We start from the raw sequence: 23,103 nt of genomic DNA on the forward strand, positions 1-23,103 counted from the left end.
TTGGACTTTATCGGTCAGGATATTGAGAAGAGCAGTTGGAACGGTAGGCTTCAATTGTACAGCATGTTGGTAAGGCCACATTTGGAATGTTGTGTTCAGTTTTGGACACCCTGCTATGGGAAGGATATCATTAAGCTGGAAAGTTCGGAGAAAATTACGAGGATGTTGCAAGGACTCAAGGGCTGAGCTAGAGTGAGAGATTGGGCAGATAAGGACTATTCTTTGGAGCCCAGGAAGCTGAGGGGTGATCTTATAGGGAATAACTAAGATGAATGCACAATGTCTTTGATCCAGCGTAGTAGTGGAGTCAAGAACCAGAGGGCATAGATGTAAGGGAGAGTGGCGAGAAACACAAGGGGTAACATTCCTTCAGAGGGTTATTCAGAACAAGGTCCTGGAGGAGATAGTTGAGGCAGGAACTAGAACAGCATTTAAAAGGCATCCAGATACATAGATTGGAAAGATTAGAGGGATATGGGTCAATTCCAGGTAAATGGGACTAGCTTAGCTTGGGCATCTTGCTCGGCATAAACAAGGGGGGAGAAGGGCCAGTTTCCATGCTGTATGACACTATGTAATGGAATAAACGGGTGCACCAAAGGTTATATTTCTTCCAATTTTCCTTTCAATGTAATGTCAAAATATTGACGTTTTGGAGAGTGGATGGGGAGAACAGAGACCGTGGGTGGAATGTGGAAACAGCCTGAATGCCACCCCGTGAATAAATTGTCAACCCACCAGTGATGGCAGATGGTCAAAAGGAGGCGAACAATTAGGTCAATCTGTGGACCTGCACAATGCCAGCAGTCCTCAACTGAAACACCAGTGGCCCAAGCAAAGTTAATCCTAGCAGCTCAGACTAAGAAGGGAGGAAGGGTTGAAATAAATCAGCTTTACTGGTAAGTAAGTTGTCCTAGATGGGAACTGTCTACATCATCAGAAAAGAACAGGATCACTCTTAGCTCTGGTCTTCCCCATCCGCAAAATTCCAGTTCCGTTCACAAAACGCATAGGCATGTGAACATAGAACAATACAGCACAGGAATGGCCCTTTGGCGCACAATGTTTGTGTAGAATATGATGCCTAGCTAAACTGATCTCAGCTGCTGATACGTGACCCTTTCCCCTTTATTTTCCTGCACTTCCCTGGGCCGACCTGAAATCCTCTTAAATGTGGCCCAAGCTTTGAAAATCAACAGCTCAGCAGTGGGGGGAGGACTTTTTGCCGAAATCTGGCTTTACACAAGGTGTCTTAGATGGGAACTGTTTACATCATCAGAAACTCAGGATCACTCTTAGCTATGGTCTTAGACATCCTCAAAATTCCAGTTCCGTTCACAAAACGCATAGGCATGTGAACATAGAACAATACAGCACAGGAATGGCCCTTTGGCGCACAATGTTTGTGTAGAATATGATGCCTAGCTAAACTGATCTCAGCTGCTGATACGTGACCCTTTCCCCTTTATTTTCCTGCACTTCCCTGGGCCGACCTGAAATCCTCTTAAATGTGGGTGAAGCTTTGAAAGATCAACATGCAAGCAGTGGGGGTAATACTTTTTGCCGAAATCTGGTGGCACACAAGGATCTTAATAAGGTCTGTTTGGCCATCGAACACTCAGTTCACTTTGTTATGTCTCACTAGACAGGATGAATGCAAACAGTAGTCAGGTACTGTGCAGGAAGGAACTGCAGATGCTGGTTTACACCAGAGATAGACACAAAATGCTGGAGTAACTCAGCGGGTTAGGCAGCATCTCTGGAGAGAAAGAACGGGTGAAGTTTCGGGTTGAGACCCATCTTCAGACCAACTGCTGCACATCAGAGGATAAAAACTTAACGGAAGTCACCAGGGCTGCCTCAAACCCCTCGCTGAATAGTTAGTTATAACAATGGAACAGAGTGCAAGACACAATAGACAGAGAGTATAACAATTAAAAGAAACTAAATTATACTTGATGTTTTTTTTTGTAATGTTTAATAAAAATGATTTTTAAAAAGGTTCAAATTAAATTATAAAATAGCTTAGATGTACATGCTATTTCATCTTACTTCTTTGACCCAGTCTGTGTTCCCTGGGCAGCACATGAATAGTTTCCAATATGGCTTCCAAATCGCACAGACACTGCAGTGTCACAATCATCAACCGTAACTACGGCAACCTTTTCTCCTGATGGTCCATGAGGAATACCTAATCTGCCAATATTTGGCTAAACAAAGGGAAGAGAAAACATATATTTGCAGTGAAGCAAGAGGAGATGAAATATCCACTTTAAAATGTTGCTGAAATACTAGGGCGCAAAACAAAATAACATGGTTTTGAACATTCTGTGCCCTAGAAACATGAGCGTCGCAGTTGATTGCCAAAAAACCTTGGTTCCCATGTTGCAAGCTTCAGCTATCCCTGACATTCAAAGTTATTGATGCATTTGAATGGACAGGGCATGTTTTGGGATTGACAGTGTGTTGCCTGCTCTTCTGTGCTAAGTGTAGGGGGTGGGGAGGGGGGTGGTGGTGGGGGGGGGAAGAAGGATTTCGGGAAGTAGATGGGGCTGAATGGCACCTCCATTTTGACGGTGGTCAGGATAAGGATTAGGGTCCTGTACCTGGAGTTGCAGGGGTGATGAAAAGAGAACATTTGGCTCAGCATTACAGTGAGGGTCAAAGCTAGCCATGAGATGTGGAGCATGGTGGGTTTGGGTGGGATTAGGGAGAAGGATGGTGATAATAATCCTGAGTGCTTTCTATGTTGTAGATAGACGCAGACTCAGGGAGTCAGGTAGCATCCCTGGAAAAAAATGATGGGTGATGTTTTGGGTTGGAACCCTTCTTCAGACTTCAACGTTAGACTTCAGAACCGTTCAACATTATCTATGTTGTAATCTTTTTTTCAATACCATTGAGTGGATGAGCATAAACAAATATGACTGCTCCTCATGGCTAGCACAAGATTGTTGGGCTCACAGTGATAGTTCCTTATGTAGGAAGAAACTGCAGCTGCTGCTTTTCACCAAATTTAGATACACAATGCTGGAGTAACTCAGTGGGTCAGGCAGCATCTCTGGAGAAAAGGAATTGGTGGCATTTCAAGTCAAGACCCTTCCTTTAATATTTTAGATTTTAGTTTTAGTTTTAGAGATACAGCATGTAAACAGGTCCTTATGCACACCGAATCTATGCAGACTAGCGATCCCCAAATATTAATACTTTCCTACACACACTAGGGACAATTTTACAATTATACCAAGCCTATTAACCTAAAACCTGTACGTCTTTGGAGTGTGGGAGGACACCAGAGATCCTGGAGAAAATCCATGCAGGCCACGGTGAGAAGGTACAAACTCCCTACAGACAGCACCAGTAGCCATGAGCAAACCCGGGTCTCTGGCGCTGTAAGGCAGCAACTCTACCGCTGCGCCATCGTAACCGCCCAATTTCACCTTGATGGATGGGTCCATTTAATGAGGGAGGGTGAATGTAGAAAGGGAAGTGAGGGACCTATCTTATAGGGGAAACAAGTTATCACTGTGCTGGGGAAAACCAAATTGGCCGAGAAATGGTCACACCTAACACACCATGATCCAATGTTTCAAAAGGCATTTTACCTGGGGAATGATATCATCCCACAAGTGAGGCTCACGCTTGGGATGGAGTGAAAGAGAAAGCTGCCCCCAAATAGTTGTTATCACATTTCACTCCAAAACATTAAAAGTTTTTCAGTCTCATGATGGCAAGGAAAGAAAACAACATTATGCGATTAGATCTCTTGGCCAATAAACATTAGAGTCTGTTCATATAATTATATCCCAGTAAGTGTTTGGGCCTGGACAGCTCCCCAGAACTCTGAATTTGAGCTTGTCACCAGATGCAAGCAGTGGAAGGGAGATCCAATGACAACCAATGTGTGGTTGGAAACCTATTAATCAGTTCATGAATGACAGTTACTTAAGGACTTGGCTGAAAGTACGATGGCTGGTGAAGAGTCAGGCGTTTGCATGGAGACTGCACAGCAGCCGGATCTCTCACAACAGCAATTGGGTTTCTTTGTCTCAGATGACACATCAAGAGACAAACCTGCTGAAGGCTACAGAAGAAAGTACATTTATTGAAACCAAAGTGCAGGAAAAGAAAGGGAAGAACAATTATTTAATGTTTCAAAAGTCTGCACAAAATCTTTGCTGATCATCCTTGGGGATAGGTCACATTACATGAATAACAGGGAATGAATCAAAACGACCATGTCAATGTTAGAACTGCTTCTAAAAACATTGTGGCTATTGAATTGCTAAAGTGTTTTGACAGTAAAGTTTTTCAATTATTACAAATGGAAATCTGTTATTCCAAATTAATTCACTGAATTTTACTTTACATATTATGTGAGGTCATCATCACCTCAGCTATTATAATTGCAGGTCTTCAACATTCAGAGTTTGGTAACTTGTAAACGTGCATTGGTAGAACATTTATATTTAACTGGCTTAAAGAGCAATGTTGAACAAATTCTGGCTGTTTCCCATCAAGATCCTCATGAGAACAATGGGATCCAAACCTAGGTGGAGAACATGTCAACATGTACTGTCACGCATCAACTCCTGTGGATCATGTGACATAGGCATCAGATCTGGCATATTCCCTTAACACAGTGGCATAGTTATATGGATGGGAAGGGAATGGAGGGTTATGGTCTGAGCGCAGGTATATGGGACTAGGGGAGATTATGTGTTCGGCACGGACTAGAAGGGTTGAGATGGCCTGTTTCTGTGCTGTAATTGTTATATGGTTATATGGTTATATGGGTGTATGTGCATGCCTTGGTTGTAACCAACTAAAATTCCCTGATTCCAGAGAGATCCAAGAGGACTGGAAAGCTCAAGTATAACAACACTATTCAAGAAAAGGAGGAAACCAAATCAATTGGTCAAATAGCCTAATGCCCATCATTGGGACAATGCTGGAATCCAGTTTTATGGAAGTATGAGTAGTCATTTAAAAAATCAGGTCCACCAAGCTGAGTAAATGGCTTAATGAAAGAGGAAATGTATTTGATATATTTGTGAGCGTTACTGCATAAGATGAGTGAATAGGCTATTGTCAGGTTGGCAATCAGTATCTAGCTGGGTCCAACAGGAATCACTGCTGCAGCCTCAAATATTTCCAATCTATATTAATGACTCAGATGAAGGGGTTGGATACAATGATAGGTGGGGATGAGCAGGTTTTGAGAACATCACAGTCTGCAAAGGGATCCAGGCAGGTTGTGTGAGTGGGTGAGTTATCTGATGGAGTATAATATGGGAACATGTGACTAACTTTGGAAGCAAGAATTAAAAGATGAATGTATTACTTGAATGGATGATATTACAAGTGTTGCTGCACAAAGAGACTTAGAATCTGAGTGCATGAAACACAAAGGATTGGCATGGAAGTACAGAAAGTAATTAGGAAGATGAATGGAACGTTGAACTTTATTTCAAGGAGTGGAAGTATAATGTAGGGAAGTTGGGTAAAGTTTACATGGTGTTCGTGAGACCACAGCTGAAGTGGACATACCGTTTTGATCTCAATACACAAAGGTAAACTTGTATGAGGGACAGAGAAGGCAACGTTCATTATGTTGATTCCTGGGATGAAGGATGGATTTTGAGAGGCTGAGCAGGCTTGGCCACTATTCACTGGAGTTTCGAAGGATGAGAGGTGAGATTATTGCAACAGATAAGATATTGAGGGGATTTGACAGAATGGATGTTGAGAGGAATATTTCCTCTCATTGGGGGTATCTAGAATTAGGCGACAATTGCTTTAGAATAAATGGTCATCTATCAGGAGACCAAGTTGAGGGGGAAATCGCTTCCCTCAGGACACTGATTGATTGCAACTCGCCATTTGAGAGATTTGTGGACGCAGAGTTGACTTGGAGTCACTTGACAAGTGTGTAATGTTAAGGCCAAGACTGAATCAGCCACAATTGTATATTGAGTGGTGGAGAAGGCTTAAGGTGCTCATTGATCTACTCCTGTTTCAGTTTCTCTGCCTCCACAAAGTGACCATGGAAGCCCACGACATCAATTGCACAACAAACAAAACATGGAAAACAAACTCCAACCTGCAACTGAATTTGATACAGTTGACCTCTCATACTGGTATACTTCCTCCAGCTTTACAGTTCTGATCTGTTTTCCTAATCGAAGTGTGAAGCTAGAAAATATCTTATATCATATTATATTTTTCCTGGTGTACCAAATCACAAATCTAATCTTTTATACACACAAAAAGCTGGAGTAACTCAGCAGGTCAGACAGCATCTCTGGAGAAAAGGAATAGGTGAAGTCCAGACCCTCTTCAGACCCCCACTCCCTCAACTTCACTATCCATCCTATCACCCCTAGTCCAATCCCTCCCAACCTATGTCCAAAATACCTCACACACCCTTCGTCTCTTTAATGGCTTCTGCTTTCCAGGCCCCCGCTCCCTCATCTACAGTCAATCTAACCGTTTACATACATTAATTTTGTTAAAGGAGTCATCTTTCGATAACCCAATGTGCAGTAATACTGTGGAAAAGCTCGACTGAACGTTATAACAAATGGAATTTGAGGGATACACAGAGGGATTACCGATCAGAAAAAACTGTTTGAATGGGAACTCTGCAGCATTCGGTGCGAGTGTGTTTCACCAATGCCAGTCACAGACATGAATGAGAGCAGGTCTCACTGGAATTTACAAAACATCAAAGGGCTTGACAGCTGGATGGAGGAAGGATATTTCCCTTGACTAAGGAGTCTGTGAGCAGGAGGCATAGTCTGAGAATAGGCTTTGGACAGAGACGAGGATACATTTCTTCACGAAGAATGGTGAACCTTTGGAATTTTTCTGTGGAGGCTCACACATTGCAATCATTCCAAACAAAGATTGTTAGATTCCAGGACATAATCAAAGGAGATGAGGTTGGATGTGTAAACTGCCATTAAGGTAGAACAACCATGATCTTAATGAATGGTAGAGTTGGTTTAAAGGGCTGAAAGGTCTATTTCTGCCCTTCGTTCTGCTGTTCCTCTGAGCACGTGAATGCAATTGTATCCTCCATTGCACCCTTGCAGAAGACAATGTCCTCACCCCTGGTACCTGTGCATTCCTGCAGGCGTATGCAAGACTATGCCATCACAGGAGAATGTTGAGCACAGGCAGGCAGCATCTGAAGGGGCGGAAATTAAAAATGGACTGGTCTGGAAATCCACAGAATCAAATATATGTCGCAGAGTTCTACGTTTTTTCCACTTAGATCCCTGCATTCTCCCTTAGCCAAAGAGGTGTCGCAGTCTGACCAGTTCATAATTAAAGGACAGCAGCAAGGTATTTGGAGAAAGAAAGCTCGGGGCCATCATCTACTCAGCTAAGAAGCAGTAGAATATCTTCACCAATTGCACTGAACTAACCGTCTGTTCCAAGAACAATCATCTTATGCACTTAGCCTCTAGAGTCAGTGATAGGTTTTAACACAATTATGCTAAGTATCATTTTGGGATCATGCTTCAATCATCACTGTAGTGCAGTTTTAATAGTTCTACAGTCCCATGACAAAATCACCACTGTGATAATCTCCTCACTAAATACCAAGCAAAATAAAATATTTTTCACCCAATCCAATTTTCAGCCATGGATGGCCAGTGGATGTTCACAATGCACATTCATTTTTCCCCAATGTATACTCAAACTTCAATTGTTTTCATAGTGTCCACAACTAAGCCCCCAAACTTCCTTTTATCCTTAAACACTCAACTCTCAACATCAAGTACAACATCGGACCTTTTACTTAAAAGTGCCTCGGGTCTTACAATTCTGTGCGATGTTTATTCAGTACTGAAGGTATTTAATCAATTCTAAAACCTGCAGCTGTCTACACAGTAGCTGAGGCGTTACACTGATTGTTTGATAACAAGTGTCCTGTCTTCAGCCAACCTCAGCATTTGGCTTCAATGTTCCATTTCCAGGTCAACGTTCCAACAGTTGCAGTTATATAGGAGGCAGGTTTAATAAGTTCATTCTATAATGCCAGCAGCCGCAGAAAGTAAATGAACACAATATTTCCTTTATTCATAAATATTTAATCTGCGATACTCTGAAAGGCCTTATCAGAACAACAGTGGTGACCATTTGCACAGTGCTTATCTCAGAAAGGAAATCCTATGGGAAGAAAGCTGGAAGCAGGTTGGAGACTGCAGGCAGAGTGAATATTTTCCGAAATGTTTTGAAGGTAGAATGGAAGGGATTCTTTCAGAGTATTTGCAAGTGTGGAAACAGTGAATGTATTCTGCAAGGAACAGAGAGAAAGAAGAATTAACAGCAATCAGAAAGGTGGAGGGGTTCCTTGGATGAGGAAAAGCCGTCGAGATATTATGTAGAGCACGTGTTCTGGGTCGTCTGGGGCTTGCAGATAATTTAATGTTGGTGTTGTTTGGGCATTTGAACCGAGAAAAGGATAAAAATCCTTGAGATAGACACAAAAATGTGGAGTAACTCAGCAGATCAGGCAGCATCTGTGGAGAAAAGGCATAGGTGATGTCTTGGATTGAGACCCTTCTTCAGGATGATTCTTCAGATTTCCTTGAGATGATTACATTGTGAACAAGGGATCATGTCATAGTGTGAAGAGGTGAAGGTTTATTGTTATAAAAATTTATTATATAAATTTATTGTGGAAAAACATTACAGTTTATCGCAATAAAAGCCCTCTCCACAATTGTATTAATTCTCTCAGACATGTTAGTCTACATTTGTGAAGAGGGCTTTTATTGTGAAAAACTGTGATGTTTTTTCACAATAAATTTATTCCAGTTATAAGTATTGCATCCAATCCTGGATGTCTTACTTTAGGTAACAGGTCCTGCCTTGGAATGCTTGCTGAGGAGAGTTATCAACATGATACCAGGGACCCAAAGCCATAGGTTTTTGAATAAATGCTGACAAAAGAATTAAATATAAAAATACTATGAGAATTGATAAAAGTGTTCAAATTATAATGGTTTAGAAATGTAAACTGAATGTACAATGTTTACTATTCATGAAAAATGACAGAATCTAGATTTAAAGACATCAAAAACAAATGGGAGCACTGAAATTTGTTTTAAATTCAGAAGTTTGCTAGGTCCTGGTTTTGTGTTATTAGAAGCAATGCTGAAGGCAGAACCAACTATAGCATTTAAAAGCACAACACAAGGAAATAGGCAGCTAGTTGAAGGTGTTTAAGAAGGAATTACAGATGCTGGAAAATCAAAGGTACACAGAAATGCTGGAGAAACTCAGCGGGTGCAGCAGCACCTATGGAGCGAAGGAAATAGGCAACATTTCGGGCTGAAATCCTTCTTCAGACTGATGGGGGGTGGTGGGGAGAAGAAAGGAAAAAGGAGGAGGAGGAGCCCGAGGGCTGAGGGATTGGAGGAGACAGCCCAAGGGCTGAGGAAGGGGAGGAGACAGCAAGGGCTAACAAAATTGGGAGAATTCAAAGTTCATGCCCGCAGGATGCAGACTCCCCAAGCGGAATATGAGGTGCTGTTCCTCCAATATTCGGTGTTGCTCGCTCTGGCCATGGAGGAGACCCAGGACAGAAAGGTCGGATGGGGAAAGGGAGGGGGAGTTAGTTGAAGGTAATTGGCTCCTCTGCAACATCTCATAACGTAAAAAGTTTGAAAGGAAAAACTTTTATATCACACTATCTTTAAAGATCATGATGAAAGGATAATTCAGTGTACATCTGAACAGCAGTGTACAGAAATAAATATCTTCCATGAGAATGTACATGGCAAGATTAGCAAGTTTATAGATGATACAAAAGTGGATGGTATTGTTGATAGTGAAAATGGTTGTCAAAAATTGCAGCAGGATCTTAATTGGTTAGCCAGGTGGGCTGAGGAATGGTTGATGGATTTAATACAGAGGAATGTGAGGTGTTGCATTTTGGAAAGTCTAACATGGGCAGGACCCACACAGTGAACGGTGGGGTTCTAGGGAGTGTTGTTGAGCAGAGGAATCTAGGAGTGCAGATACATAGTCCATTGAAGATGGCATCACAGAACAAAGACACATTGGCCTTCATCAATCAGAGTATTGAGTATAGAAGTTGTGAGGTCATGTTATATGAGACAAAATGTGCGTGAAGGAACTGCAGATGCTGGTTTAAACCCAACATGGACACAAAAAGCTGGAGTAACTCAGCGGGACAGGTAGCATCTCTGGAGAGAAGGAATGGGTGACATTTCGGGTCGAGAAGAAAGGTTTTGACTCGAAACGTCACCCATTCTTTCTCTACAGAGATGATGCCTGTCCCACTGATTTACTCCAGCTTTTTGTGTCTATCTTCATGTTATATAAGACATTGGTTAGAGTATTGTGTCAGTTCTGGGCACCATAGGAAAGATATAGGAAATATGTTATCAAGTGAAAAGGGTGCAGAGACGATTTACAAGGATGTTGCCAGGATTCAAGGGTCTGAGCTATAGGGAGAGGTGGAGTAGGCTGGGACTATTCCCTGGAGCCTAGGGGTGATCTTATAGAGGTGTATAAAATCATGAGAGGAAAAAATCGGGTGGACGCACAGAGTCTCTCGGCCAGAGTAAGGGAAATCGAGAACTTGAGGGCATAGGTTTAAGGTGAAGTGGGAAAGATTTTAAAGGAACCTGAGGCGTAACCTTTCACACATAGGATGGTCGGTGTATGGAACAAGCTGCCGGAGGACTAATTGAGGCAGGGACTATCGCAATGTTAAAGAAGCAATCAGACGGGTACATGGATAGGAAAGATTTATAGGAATATGGGCCAAATGCAGGCAAGTTGAACTTGTGTAGATGAGACATATTGGTCAGCGTGGGCAAATTGCACCGAAGGGCCTGTTTACACACTGTATCACTCTATGACCGAAAGATCCCCCAGTACGGTGCTATATAGGTGACCCATGTCAATTTTTTCATGATCGCACCCGAGCGATTTCTTTATACCAATGACATGCAATGCTTTGTGAGCACAAGTATTGGAAATCTCAGATGTCTGGACAAAAGCCACACATTTTATTTGCAAAAATTGAGTGTGAAGCGTGAACTTTACAGTATGACCAAAGGTATACTGGCATCTGGTATCTCTGCTTCCAAGTGGAATGGTTTTGGGGCAGATTTGCCCATGAGTGAGTGACAGGAACAAGTATGCATATGTGTCCAATAATCAACAGGAACCACACAATGATGGTGGCAGCTGAGCAATGACCATTGCAAACATAACCAACTTTTCATCGCCCCCTCCCCCCCCCAAACAACGTTTAAAGATGAAAGGACATATTGTTTGAGGTAGAGGACAAATGGCCAATCGAGGGAAACTACACTGCAAGAAGCTCAGGCCATATAACTTAGTGAGGTAGCAGGCATGCTCTCCCTGTTGCCATGGCCACTCAACCAGCAGTCTTGCATATGGGTGAATGACGTACAGTTCACAATAGAACACTGCTCGCATAAATGTACTGTTTGCTTCCTGCAATCAAATTATGACTATTGCATAGCATTAAAATATGTTTTTCCTGGCAACAGAATTTCTAGATCATATTTTGAAAACAAGCAAATTCTTTCTACATCAGAAATTTGAGACGATCATATATTTTCAACAGTTATTATGTCTGATTGGATGTTCTTGCCTGACTGCTTAGCAATTGGATAATGTTGCCAAAACTGTGGGAAAAGAATGGGTTTTTGACATTGGTCAGAGGTTGCCTTCCTCTTAATGATTGAAATGTTCTTGTTGTGTGTGCAAATACATATATGATTACTGTTCTCACTCAGATTGAAACAAATCGACCTTCTATTTCAATGGCCAAGGCTGATAGTTATGCTTTCATCGAGAGTACCAAAGACATTTGTGTGCCTGAGAAAGGAATGAATACAAAGCAGCTGCAAAGTACCAAGTGCCACTATTTGCTACATGTAATATTTTGTGCCATCAGTGAGACTATAGCTCATCTGTGATATAACCTCTAATGGTCATGTGATAGTCAAGAGTTGCGAGTGATTAATTGTCAATGTGCACGGGGACCAGATTAATGAAATTCTTAATCCTTTGACATTTATACTCAACAAATATCCCTCAGATTTTAACATTAGCAATTGACCAACTATCAATGTCTGTTTCAGAGAAGGGTTCCAACAGATGTTCTGCACCCTTTGGTTCCCAGAATTGCTTCCTAACCACTCTAGAAAGGTCTGGTTTCAACTTTTGAAGCCAAATCCCCTGTCCGACACTCCTCAAGGAACAGAAATGCCCATGAGCATAATGTAAAACTAAATTGCATCTATTTTAATGCAAGGAATCCAAATTGTAAGGTAGATGAACGCAACGTTTTAATTAGCATGTGGCTCTATGATATTGATGCTGTCACCGAGACAAGGTTGAAAGACAGGTGGGACGGGCAACTCAATATCCTAAAGTCCAGAATTTTCAGGTCCCTATCCATCTGTAATAACACTTTCATGGAACTATGTACTTGCACACCTCAGTCCTCTGCTCTACACCACTGTCCGGCTGCCTACTGTTCACTGCGAAGGTCCTGCCCTGGTTTGACTTCTCAAATATAAAACCTCGCCTTTCTCTGAATTAAACTCCATTAACCCCTGAGCCTAGTCTCTTCACAATGATGCGGTGATCAAGAAAGAGCATTAGGTCATTTACGTTCTTGGGATTCTGTATAGCCATGCAGATTCTCTCAAAATCTATAAATGTGCTATAGAATGTATGTTGATGGGATGCATCTCAGCCTGGTCTGGAACTGCTCATGCTGTTGACCAACTGAATCTGCAGGGAGAGGTGAACCTGCAGAGAGTGGAGCCAGTTCATCAGAGGCTCATCACGTCTTTACATTCAGTCCACCGTCATGGTGCATTGCATCAAGAAGGCTGGAAATATCGTCATAGTTGTCTGTCACCCTGGCCATTCCCTTTTCTCTCTTCTACCTTGTGGGAGAAGTTGCAGGAGCTTGTAAGATCAGACACACAATAATAAGAACAGCATCTTCCCCACTTCTGTCAGACTCTTGAACCATCAATTATTTCACACCAACTCAATCAAGAAATAGAGAAGATCGATTTAAAGTCAGAGGGGAAAGATTTAATTGGAAACCCAAGGGAAAACTTCACACAGATGATGTGGGTATTTGGAACAAATTGCCAGAGGAAGTAGTTGAGGCAGGTACAATAACAACATTTAAAAGACATTTAGACAAGTACACGAATAGCAATGGTTGTGAGTGATTTGGCCCAAACACAGCCAGACACAGTAACTTAGTAACCTTGATTGCCAGGAGCAAATTGGGCCGAAAGGCCTGTTTTCATGCTGTATGACTCTATATCCCAAAATACCTTGAGGCCTGGTAGTGAATTTGTATATAGTGACGAATATTACTAGACCTTGCACTTTAAGGGTAAATGACATAACACATGATACATACGATTCCCCAACTGACATTACATTGACCTCGTGACCTTTACTCCACCATTGCCATCGTCTCTTGGGATGCACAAGTGTGGCCTTTCTTCTTTGAGCATGATAATGCTTCTTCACCATACCAGCACGTTGTTGTTTATGATAATCTCTAGCTGTAGAACCAATGTCCAAATGTAATGTTGCAGTCCTCCACATTGTAGGATTTATTTCTCATCATCGCATAAGGTTTTCCATATGCCTTAACTGCAAATATCTATTCACGCCAAAACCAATGTGGATTTCCAAGAGATGTATCACATTGTTCTAACTTTGTTGTCACTCAACGGTATTTGTAAATCAGTTTAATCTGTGCAGTTGGTGATGGTTGATACAAGCTATGCCCCAAACAGAACTCAAAACATCACCCTGCCAACTCTACTTCAAAGCACAGGTCGCCACTTATCAAAACAACCTTTTCTAACAACTACTGTGACATTTGTTGTACTGATAGAGGGTGCAGGTTTGATAGAAAACACAACCTTTCACAACATGTGAAAGAATGAAAACATCTCATCTACCTCTGCAAGGAAAGGAGCAGAAACTTGACTGTGTGAGGTTGATATTCAGAGGCAGTAACTACAAACTTAGGGAGGTCCTATATTGTTCTGACATTGGACTTCACGGCTCATCTTACTTTTCACCTCAATTGCCAACACCTATCGCAAATCTTCAGGTAGTTTGTACCACATGAAGAAGAATTTCATCCTAGATAGACACAAAATGCTGGAGTAACTTCGCGGGCCAAGCAGCAACTCTGGAGAGAAGGAATGGGTGACGTTTCGGCGTCGAGACCCTTCTTCAGGCTGGTCTCAAACCGAAAAGTCACCCATTCCTTCTCTCCAGAGATGCTGCCTGTCCCGCTGAGTTACTCCAACATTTTATGTCTATCTTTGGTTTAAACCAGCATCTGCAGTTCCTTCCTACACAGGAATTTCACACTGTCAGTGTCTGAGTGTTGGAATCTGTAGTTGGGTTTGAGGATGTGTCTGTGGGGACAATCACCATGTGCATGGAGTAAAGGGTAGCTCGCCTACTCCTCAAATTTGTTTTCTTTATTAAGTTTGTTTTATTTTGTTTAAAACCTGTCATAATGAAGTGTGAATGAAGATTCCTGATTCTGCTACAGCTGCTGACCCAGCAACTTTGTTCTTATTTTATACTCCAAGAATTGATGTAATCATACCAATTTCTATCTCGTGCAAATAGGCACACACAACTTAAATATATTCAATTGACGTTATTTTGAAGGTATATTTTTGTACAGCTGGATTGCTGTTTAATACGGCAGTAACCAATGAACAGAAAACTGCCAAATTTGCTTCTTGCCAAAATGGCAATACGCCACCAGACAAATAATTAAGGATGGTTTAACAGAAGGAAGGAAGTATTATTGCATCTTGGAGCTAAGCTCTTTTCACCAGATAGTTCGGACAAAGTACACTTTTGAATAGCAGCGTTTTCTTGCTGGGTCTAATTATAACCTTGTCTGCACAATCTAACCTTGTTCTAACCTGTCTGTCGCTCACTTGAATTCCTTACAAGCTTGAAGTGATGCTGTAGTCTCAACATCACAGCCATCCTCGAGAACCATGTGCCAGTCCCTCGTATCTGAGTGGAAGCTACTTGGTCGCTAGCATATTCTAGCAGAGTCTTTGTCGCCAGTTAATGCACATATTAATGTTTCTGGAGAGCAGATCACTCATTTTATTGTTGAAAAACCTTATATTTGCTTTCAACCAGGAAACATAACCAGGAGAAATGCTCAGCATCTGTGGAGAAAGAGTCTATATTTCAGGTCAATGTTATGGTTAAAGATCATTGAATTTAAATGTTAACTTGATTTCTCACTGCGCTGATGTTTCTGGCCTGCTAAATATTTAGTGTCTTTTCTGGTTTCAATATGGCTGTTTCTGGGTAGAGAAACAGAGCTAATGTTTCATGTGAATGCAGCCTAACTTGCTGAATCTTTCCAGTATTTTGTTTGTTTTTATTTCAGGTTTCCAGTGACTGCAGTATTTTGCCTCTGATGTTCGACATGGGTCTCCGTACATCTGTGGCCTCAATCAAAATGTAATATAAACCAGGACTTATTTCTCATCACAAAACCTTCATGCTACCAATGAATGCAGCTTCCGGGAGCTTTGTCTGCCCCTATAATGTGATTAAACAGTTTAAATGTAAACAAAACAGATTCAATCTCACTCACCAGGAGATTCCTTCCTGAGGCAAACAGTTATAACATTCCTGAAGGATAAAGATGAGCAGAGCATCCGAGCCATTCCATGCCACATCAAACTTCTGTCATAACAATGGAATGCAGCCTGCATGTATTGACAATCTTACTGGAGTAACAGCTTTATTTGATCTTTGTTGATACACTATTGAGACAGGATTACACAGTAGTGCCCTGTACTATCAACCCACAAACATGTCCAACAAACTGTGACTTTGTTTGTTAGGCTAAACCAAACGAAGGAAAATGTGTCTTCTGGCCTGGGGGAGACTGAGACTGATTCTCCTCCCCAATCTTTGCACATCCCCAATCCTTTCCACTCGTCACTTTAATTTCATGTTTCATGTATTTTGTGTTTCTATGTCAGTTGGCACATCAACTTCCATCCTGGGATAAATAAATAATATCGTATCATATCGTATCGTAAAGTAGTAAAACTATATTTCCCAAATATCTATAGTTTATTATAATTGAAAATAATCCAACAGCTATTTAAATCTTCAAAAGATAAAACAGACATACACCATTCTCTTCAGAAATGACTCCAATTGTTTGCGTTTAAAACTAATATCTAAAATGTTCTAATTGCAGCAGTGTTCAATATAAAGCCTGCTCTTGTGCTATACTGAAGCATGAATTATAAAATGATTTTATTGTGGTATCTAACACAAACCACCAAGTATCACTGCCTACCAATTACTACTGGCAGTGCTGGAAAAAAATAACTTTGTTTAAAATTACCTTAAGACCATTATTTTATAAATTATTAACAATTTTAAAGTCTGAAGCTTGCATAAATTTCAGGGCAGCATTATTGCAAACTCCATTCGATGTAATCAACCACCTTTATTCTGAAAATTGGTCGTTCAGAAGGAACGGTGTAATTATACAGATCATTCTTCTATATTATGCCATGTGACTGAGTTCAAAACCTGAATTAAAATATAGTCCTCGATCTGGAACGGAGAGCTGAGTTGCTGCTTGGAATAAGACCCACAATTTGAATGCTGATTATGCCCAATGCAGCATGTTTTGAGAAACATATTCAAAGAATCTGAAACAAAGCTCCAAATTTCTCCTGAAACCAATTGCGATACAGCAAATATATAATCAGCTATGCCAGGCCAGCCGAGTAACATTGCAAATCAAATGATGGACCCAAGAGTGATAACTAGCTGTACTAGCATTAAAATAGCTGAAAATAAATGTAAATGCAAAATAGATTATTTTTACTTCTGACCTCCAGCTGACCTGATTTAACATTTGTGAGATTATGGAGGTACAATATTCACTTTTGCAGAACACGTTTAGGGGAAAAAAATAACCTTGATGTCTAATGCCATTCCGAAGACATTATTCCTAGAAGTATAGAATTAGAGCCTGGCTAATTGACCTGAACTCAGCACTACCCAGCTATGTGTCATGGGTTCAGATCTTTATAGATAAGTGCAGTCATGCCCAGGATGCTATCAGTGAGTACAAACTATCATAACTACATAATAATTTGGCTGGGGGTGTATGTGTGGTGGAGTGGGTTGCTGCTGTCTACTCCAGCTGCTGGGATGCTGCATAGATCACGAGTTTAAGGCATGTTCAGGCTTGGGTTGGTTTGTTTAGTTTCATTTCATCCTCCGGTGGACTTCTTCATGGAATCCCACTAGTTTGGTTTAGTTTAGGGTTTTTTTTCAGTTTAGAGATACAGCGTGGAAAGAGGCCCATCGGCCCACCGGGTCCGCACTGACCACCAATCCCCACACGCTAACACTATCCTACACACACCAGCGATAATTTACAATTATACCAAGCCAATTTACCTACAAACCTGTTCGTCTTTGGAGTGTGGAAGGAAACTTGAGATCCTGGAGAAAATCTATGCAGGTCACGGGGAGAAGTTACAAACGCCGTACAGACAGCACCCGTAGTCAGAATCGAACCTGGGTCTTAGGCTGCAACACTACCGCTTAGTCTTTCTTAGCATACAAAAATATATTAAAAAATAATCTCACTTGCTTCCACTCCTTCTTTAAGCTGCAAAAATAAAATGCCGTTAATAGGCAAATATTCTCTTTGTGCAAAACTTGGATGATTGCAGAGGAATATTGTGCAAAAACATGATTTCAGATAACAACCAGACCGAGGCTACTTCTGGAATCAAATAGAAAGGTCTCTTTAATAAAACTTCAATAGCCTCTTTAAACAGTTCCATTTGTTTGAACTTTTGTAAAGGAAGACCAAACATTATCTTTGTAATCAGCTGGTGTTATTAGTTGACAGATGTGCAATCTCTTCAGTGAAAACGAGTGGCTCTTCTTTCTACTGGTTTACAATTCCATCCAAGCATTCTATTACAAATACCTGCCCGTCCGCCCCATCAGAACTTAATTTACTTTAACATTAAGTAAACATGATGGAGAACTCAAAACAAGCATTCAGATAACAGTTGGCTTTCTTTGTGCTTTTAAAAAAAACACAAAACCACAATGTAAGGGAGGCTGGCACAAACTCCATTTTGGGGTAGTTATTCATACTCAACGTGAAACTTTATAGCCTAGTTAAACATCACAACATGCATAGCTCCTGAATAGACCCACTTACAATGGAAAATAGTTTTGACTACTTTTAGGTAGCAAGGCCACAGTAAGAGAAGATCTTTCAGTTATTTTAAGTAACATGTCAGACACTATTTCCTTCCTACCTGGAAAGTGACATATTTTATTGACCTTAGTAAAAATGTAACATGTTTTCATATCTTATATCTGGCTCCAATATGATTTTGAAATTTATTTTTATTTTACCATTGATTGTCAGTGAATTCCTGAATATTGGGCGGCACGGTGGCATAGCGGTAGAGTTGCTGCCTTACAGCGCCAGAGACCTGGGTTTGATCCCGACTACGGGTGGTGTCTGTACAGAGAATTCCTCCCACACTCCAAAGACGTACAGGTTTGTAGGTTAATTGGCTTGGTATAATATAAAATTGTCCCTAGTGTGTGTAGGATATTGTTAATGTGCGGGGATCACTGGTCGGTGTGGATTTGGTGGGCCGAAGGGCCTGTTTCTGTACTGTATCTCTAAACTAAACTAAAACTAAAATAATTTATTGCTGGTTGAATGGCATCACATAACTGTCTTTTCGACCAGCCAAAAGCAACCTCTAAAGCAAACCAATCTTCAGTTTCAACTTCTTAAATACGTGTACACTCCCACAAACTACTGAATGGAAAGAAAATGGCAACTGAAAGCAATGCTGCTTCTGGTCAAATTCACTGTTCTGCTTTTCCCCATTATCATCTGGCAACAATACCTTACTACTCACAAGGAAGTTAGTTGTTTTGTTATTATAGTGCACACATAAACCAAAGATTATAAATAATGATAGTCATGGAGCACGGAAACAGGCCCATTGGACCAATTTGCCCGTGACGACCAAAATGCCCCATCTACGCTAATCCCACCTGCCCATATCCCTCGGAACCTTTCTTATCCATGTACCTGTCCAAATGTCTGTTATGCCAAAGACATAAGTAGGCAATTTTGTGTGAAGTGCATGGATCTCCGGTAACACTTGATGGAAGTAGAGCTATTCCTACCAAATATTCCCCAAACAAAATCCACAATAGATTATTGAAAAGATAACAACATCTTGTAATCATTGCGGGATCACTTTATTAGTACAAATGGCAAGTGAACCTATTCTATTTAAGACATGACTTCCTGCATGAATTAGTGTGGTTTGGTAATATCCTGGTTGGGGGAAATGATCGCCTTCCATGCAATGGACGAAGATATTCCTACGTTAAAAAAAGTCCAGACTTCAAATGAACTTCTTAGAACATAATCCTTTATTGCAATTCTGTGAAGGAAATAAATGTCAAGAGATTCATAACATAGACATGTTTTTTTTTAATTGGATCATAAAAGCAGACAGCTAATGCTTTAGAAATGGCAATGTGCACGTGGCATAAATGAATTTTTGATTCCATTGTTCTATATGCATAATTGATGTCTAATGCATTCACAACACATTTATACCGTGTGATTTTAAATTGAAGTATATTTCTTCCACAAGTGGCACTATAGTCCAATCAACTGTTTTCTTCATTTACAATTAGTTCAGATTCTTTTCTCAAGGATTAGAGTCGTAGAGCTATACAGCTTCGGCCCAACCTGCCAAGTCGACCAAGTTGGCATTCTGGGCTAGTCCCATTTGCCTGCATTTAGTCCATTCTATTCTAAATCGTCCCTATCCATCTGTCTGCCTAAATATCTACTGAGAATGTATAATTTTGATAGAGCGTAACCAATGGAACAAATGCTGGGAGTTTTGTTCCAGCTGGTTGGGGGATGTTAAGGACAGAAGACGTTTAAGGACAGAATTGTAGAGAGTAGGACGAGACTGCTGAAGGCTATGCCTCCATGTGCAGCATGAAGAGTGATCAGATACCTAGAGATATATACCATTGTACCTCAGTACAATTTACCCTTCTATTGATAACAAAGCAGCAACAATAAAGTCACCAGGATTTTTGTTTCGGTTTTATTTTTTTTAGTTTTAGAGATACAGCGCGGAAACAGGCCCTTCAGCCTACCGAGTCTGTACCGACCAGCGATCCCCACACATTAATACTACACTCGAGGCAATTTTGACATTTATACCAAGCCATTTAACCTTCAAACCTGTACGTCTTTGGAGTGTGGGAGGAAACCGAAGTTCTTGGAGAAAACCCACGTGGTCACAGGGAGAACGTACATACTCAGCAAGAGGGGGAGACAGAATGCGACATTTAAATTCTTATTTCCTTTCTTACAGGATATTTACAAGCAAAATTAATTTCAATGACAACTTGATAACTTCATGGTCAGTATTACTGATATCAGTTTTCCAATTTTTTTCTGGCGATGAATAATTATACTAAAAATGGCCTTTCACTATAGATTGAAAGCGGAGCATTATCTTCAGAGAGTAAAACGCCAAAAGCTTTCAGACTGCTGTTCCTCTATTCTGCTCATCCAGTGGATTAACCACCACATGACCGTTGCTCTATTATGACTGCATCCCAGCAAGTTTCCCCACTGAGACTTTCACATGTAAGTTCCTACATGCATTATTTTTCCTAAGCATAGGTGTCTTCTGCTTCAACCACGAACTTCTACAAATATATGAATACGCAACATGGAATGTAATCCAGAGTTAGTTCTAGTTTGATGGCAGTGTGTTTGTTGAACTCTCGTACAGCTTAACTGCTTTGAATAATATTCCGGATTCAAAGACTGCAGATTTGTCTTGGCTGCTCACTGCAGTGCTACTCATCACCCAGCAACTGTTTTCATATACGCTTTCAATAAAAACAAAGCATAAATCCCGCCTGAGTGTTACCTTCCTGTCTTTTCAAGCCAGCACCTCAGATCATAAACCTTTAACACTTTGTGTTGTATAGAATAGCCAATGAGCTGCACGCAAACAGGAAGCTTTAAATTCCCCAGTCATATTTCTCACTAAAACTCATGTATTAAAGTCTGAAGCTGGAACAATAATAGTGGTGACAAGTTGGCAGATAAAAACGACAATTCCATCTCCCATAATATTATTCAATAGTTCGCTTGACAATAGTGACATTTAATTTCCCTCATGAGTTGTTGTGGTGTTTTTCGACGGAAGATTGAGTTAACCTGTGGACTTTCAAACCTTTCCTAACCTCTCTGTCCCTAACAGTCTGCTCTGATACTTTCCATAAACATAGTTCTCTTGAATGCACTTCTCGTATGTAAACACCATTCATGCTTTACAAATAATCTGTTTATTTAAATCACTATTGATCCAGACATTTGTACAGAAAGTTGGATTTACCTTTTTGTACATGATTAGACCTTTGTACAGTATAGCACATTTGAAATCCTGGTCTTGGAGAGAGCACAAGAAGAGTCAGCGGCAGCCATATATAATTCCTAGTGTGTGCTGAGTCAGCTGATGCTATGCAGTACCACAGGTTGGTCCTCAGGGCCAAGGCTGATCATTTCCACCACAGTTCTGAGGTTGCTAATGAAAAACACGTGTAACGCATAGGATCTGCTGCAGTTGGTATAGGAGGAGGTTGATTGAGTAAAACTAGGAGGAGCTCAGTTCAATTTAGTTTAGTTTAACGTGGTACCTGCACCGAGACAGTGAAAAACTCATGCTATCCATTTACATGTTACAATCGAGCCATTCGATTGCCATCCTGCGTTTGGACTGTTCGACCTGCTGCCCTCTGGAAGGCGCTATAGGTGCATCAAATCCAGGACAAACAGACTCAGGAATAGTTGCTTTCCGAGAATTATATCTACTATAAATTCAAATTCACACATGCACTGACTACACCGCCCAACACGGACTTCCATCTGTATATATGTATATATGTATGTAGCGCCGCAGAATTTGTGCACCTATTCCCCCCCCCCACCCCATCTCCCTTCTGTTTTTTGTTTGTTCTGTTTCTTGTTTTTTGTGCTAAATTGTATGTATGCACTGAGTACGAGCAGCTTTCAGTTTCATGTACATGTATAGTGACAATAAATGGCATATCTATATCTTTACAGTGAATGGGTGCATGATAAGGGAATAACATTTAGTGCAAGGTAAAGCCAGCAAAGTTCAATCAAGGATAGTCCAAGGGTCACCAAAGAGATAGATAGTAGTTCAGCACTGCTCTCTGGTTGAGGTAGGATTAGTTTGGGATGTGGTGTGCTTTTTCCCACCACCTTTGCTGGACTTCTGCATGCCCGCAAAGAGACTCAAGGTTGTCAGTGCCTTCAGCATATATCCAATTAACAAACCAGCACATCTTTGAGATGTGGCATGGAATCAGAGCACCTGGAGTAAACCCAAGTGGTCACCGAGGCTACATGTAGACTCTTCTCTATAAACAGAGTGTAAAATTTAAGTGGAACTACGAACGTCACCCAGTCAACACATGGATGACGTCCTGCGCATCTCATCAGTTACTGTCTTACATAACACACAAAATCAATGCATTTTTAGCCAGCCCCACACATGCACAAATTTCACTGCAAAACCATAATTGTAAAATATATGGTACAATTCTATGCAAGTTAAAATCTTGAAGACTTCAATTTTAAGAATGCACATTTTTTTCACAAACTGTGCTCTGTCAATGTGAGCAAGAGTTGGTCAAGTTGCAAACAATACACCTGCTGCCCAGACTGCAAGGTTTAAGAAGCTTGGACTAACGGCAGGAGAATAAAGAAGGAATCAAGTGCAATTACAGAGGAAGAGGCCAGTCCTGTGTCTGAGGCAACACAGCAAACTGAAATGAGGCCCGAGTTGATGTTAGTATGGGAATATGGGAATAAATATAATCACC

At 40.9% G+C, this 23,103-nt stretch overlaps 1 protein-coding gene across 5 annotated transcripts in view; it reads right to left on the bottom strand.

Annotated features, from left to right (window-relative positions):
- celsr1a (cadherin EGF LAG seven-pass G-type receptor 1a) overlaps positions 1-23,103 on the bottom strand; it is a 265,949-nt gene that overhangs the window by 66,150 nt on the left and 176,696 nt on the right. For all 5 annotated transcript variants that reach the window (XM_055653028.1, XM_055653026.1, XM_055653027.1 and 2 more), the window contains exon 7: positions 2,053-2,210. In XM_055653028.1, the coding sequence (XP_055509003.1) occupies positions 2,053-2,210 (158 nt within the window). The remainder of the gene's footprint in view (positions 1-2,052; positions 2,211-23,103) is intronic.

This window comes from Leucoraja erinacea, chromosome 22 (genome assembly GCF_028641065.1).
Source record: "Leucoraja erinacea ecotype New England chromosome 22, Leri_hhj_1, whole genome shotgun sequence".
In the NCBI taxonomy this organism is placed as follows: Eukaryota; Metazoa; Chordata; class Chondrichthyes; order Rajiformes; family Rajidae; genus Leucoraja; species Leucoraja erinaceus.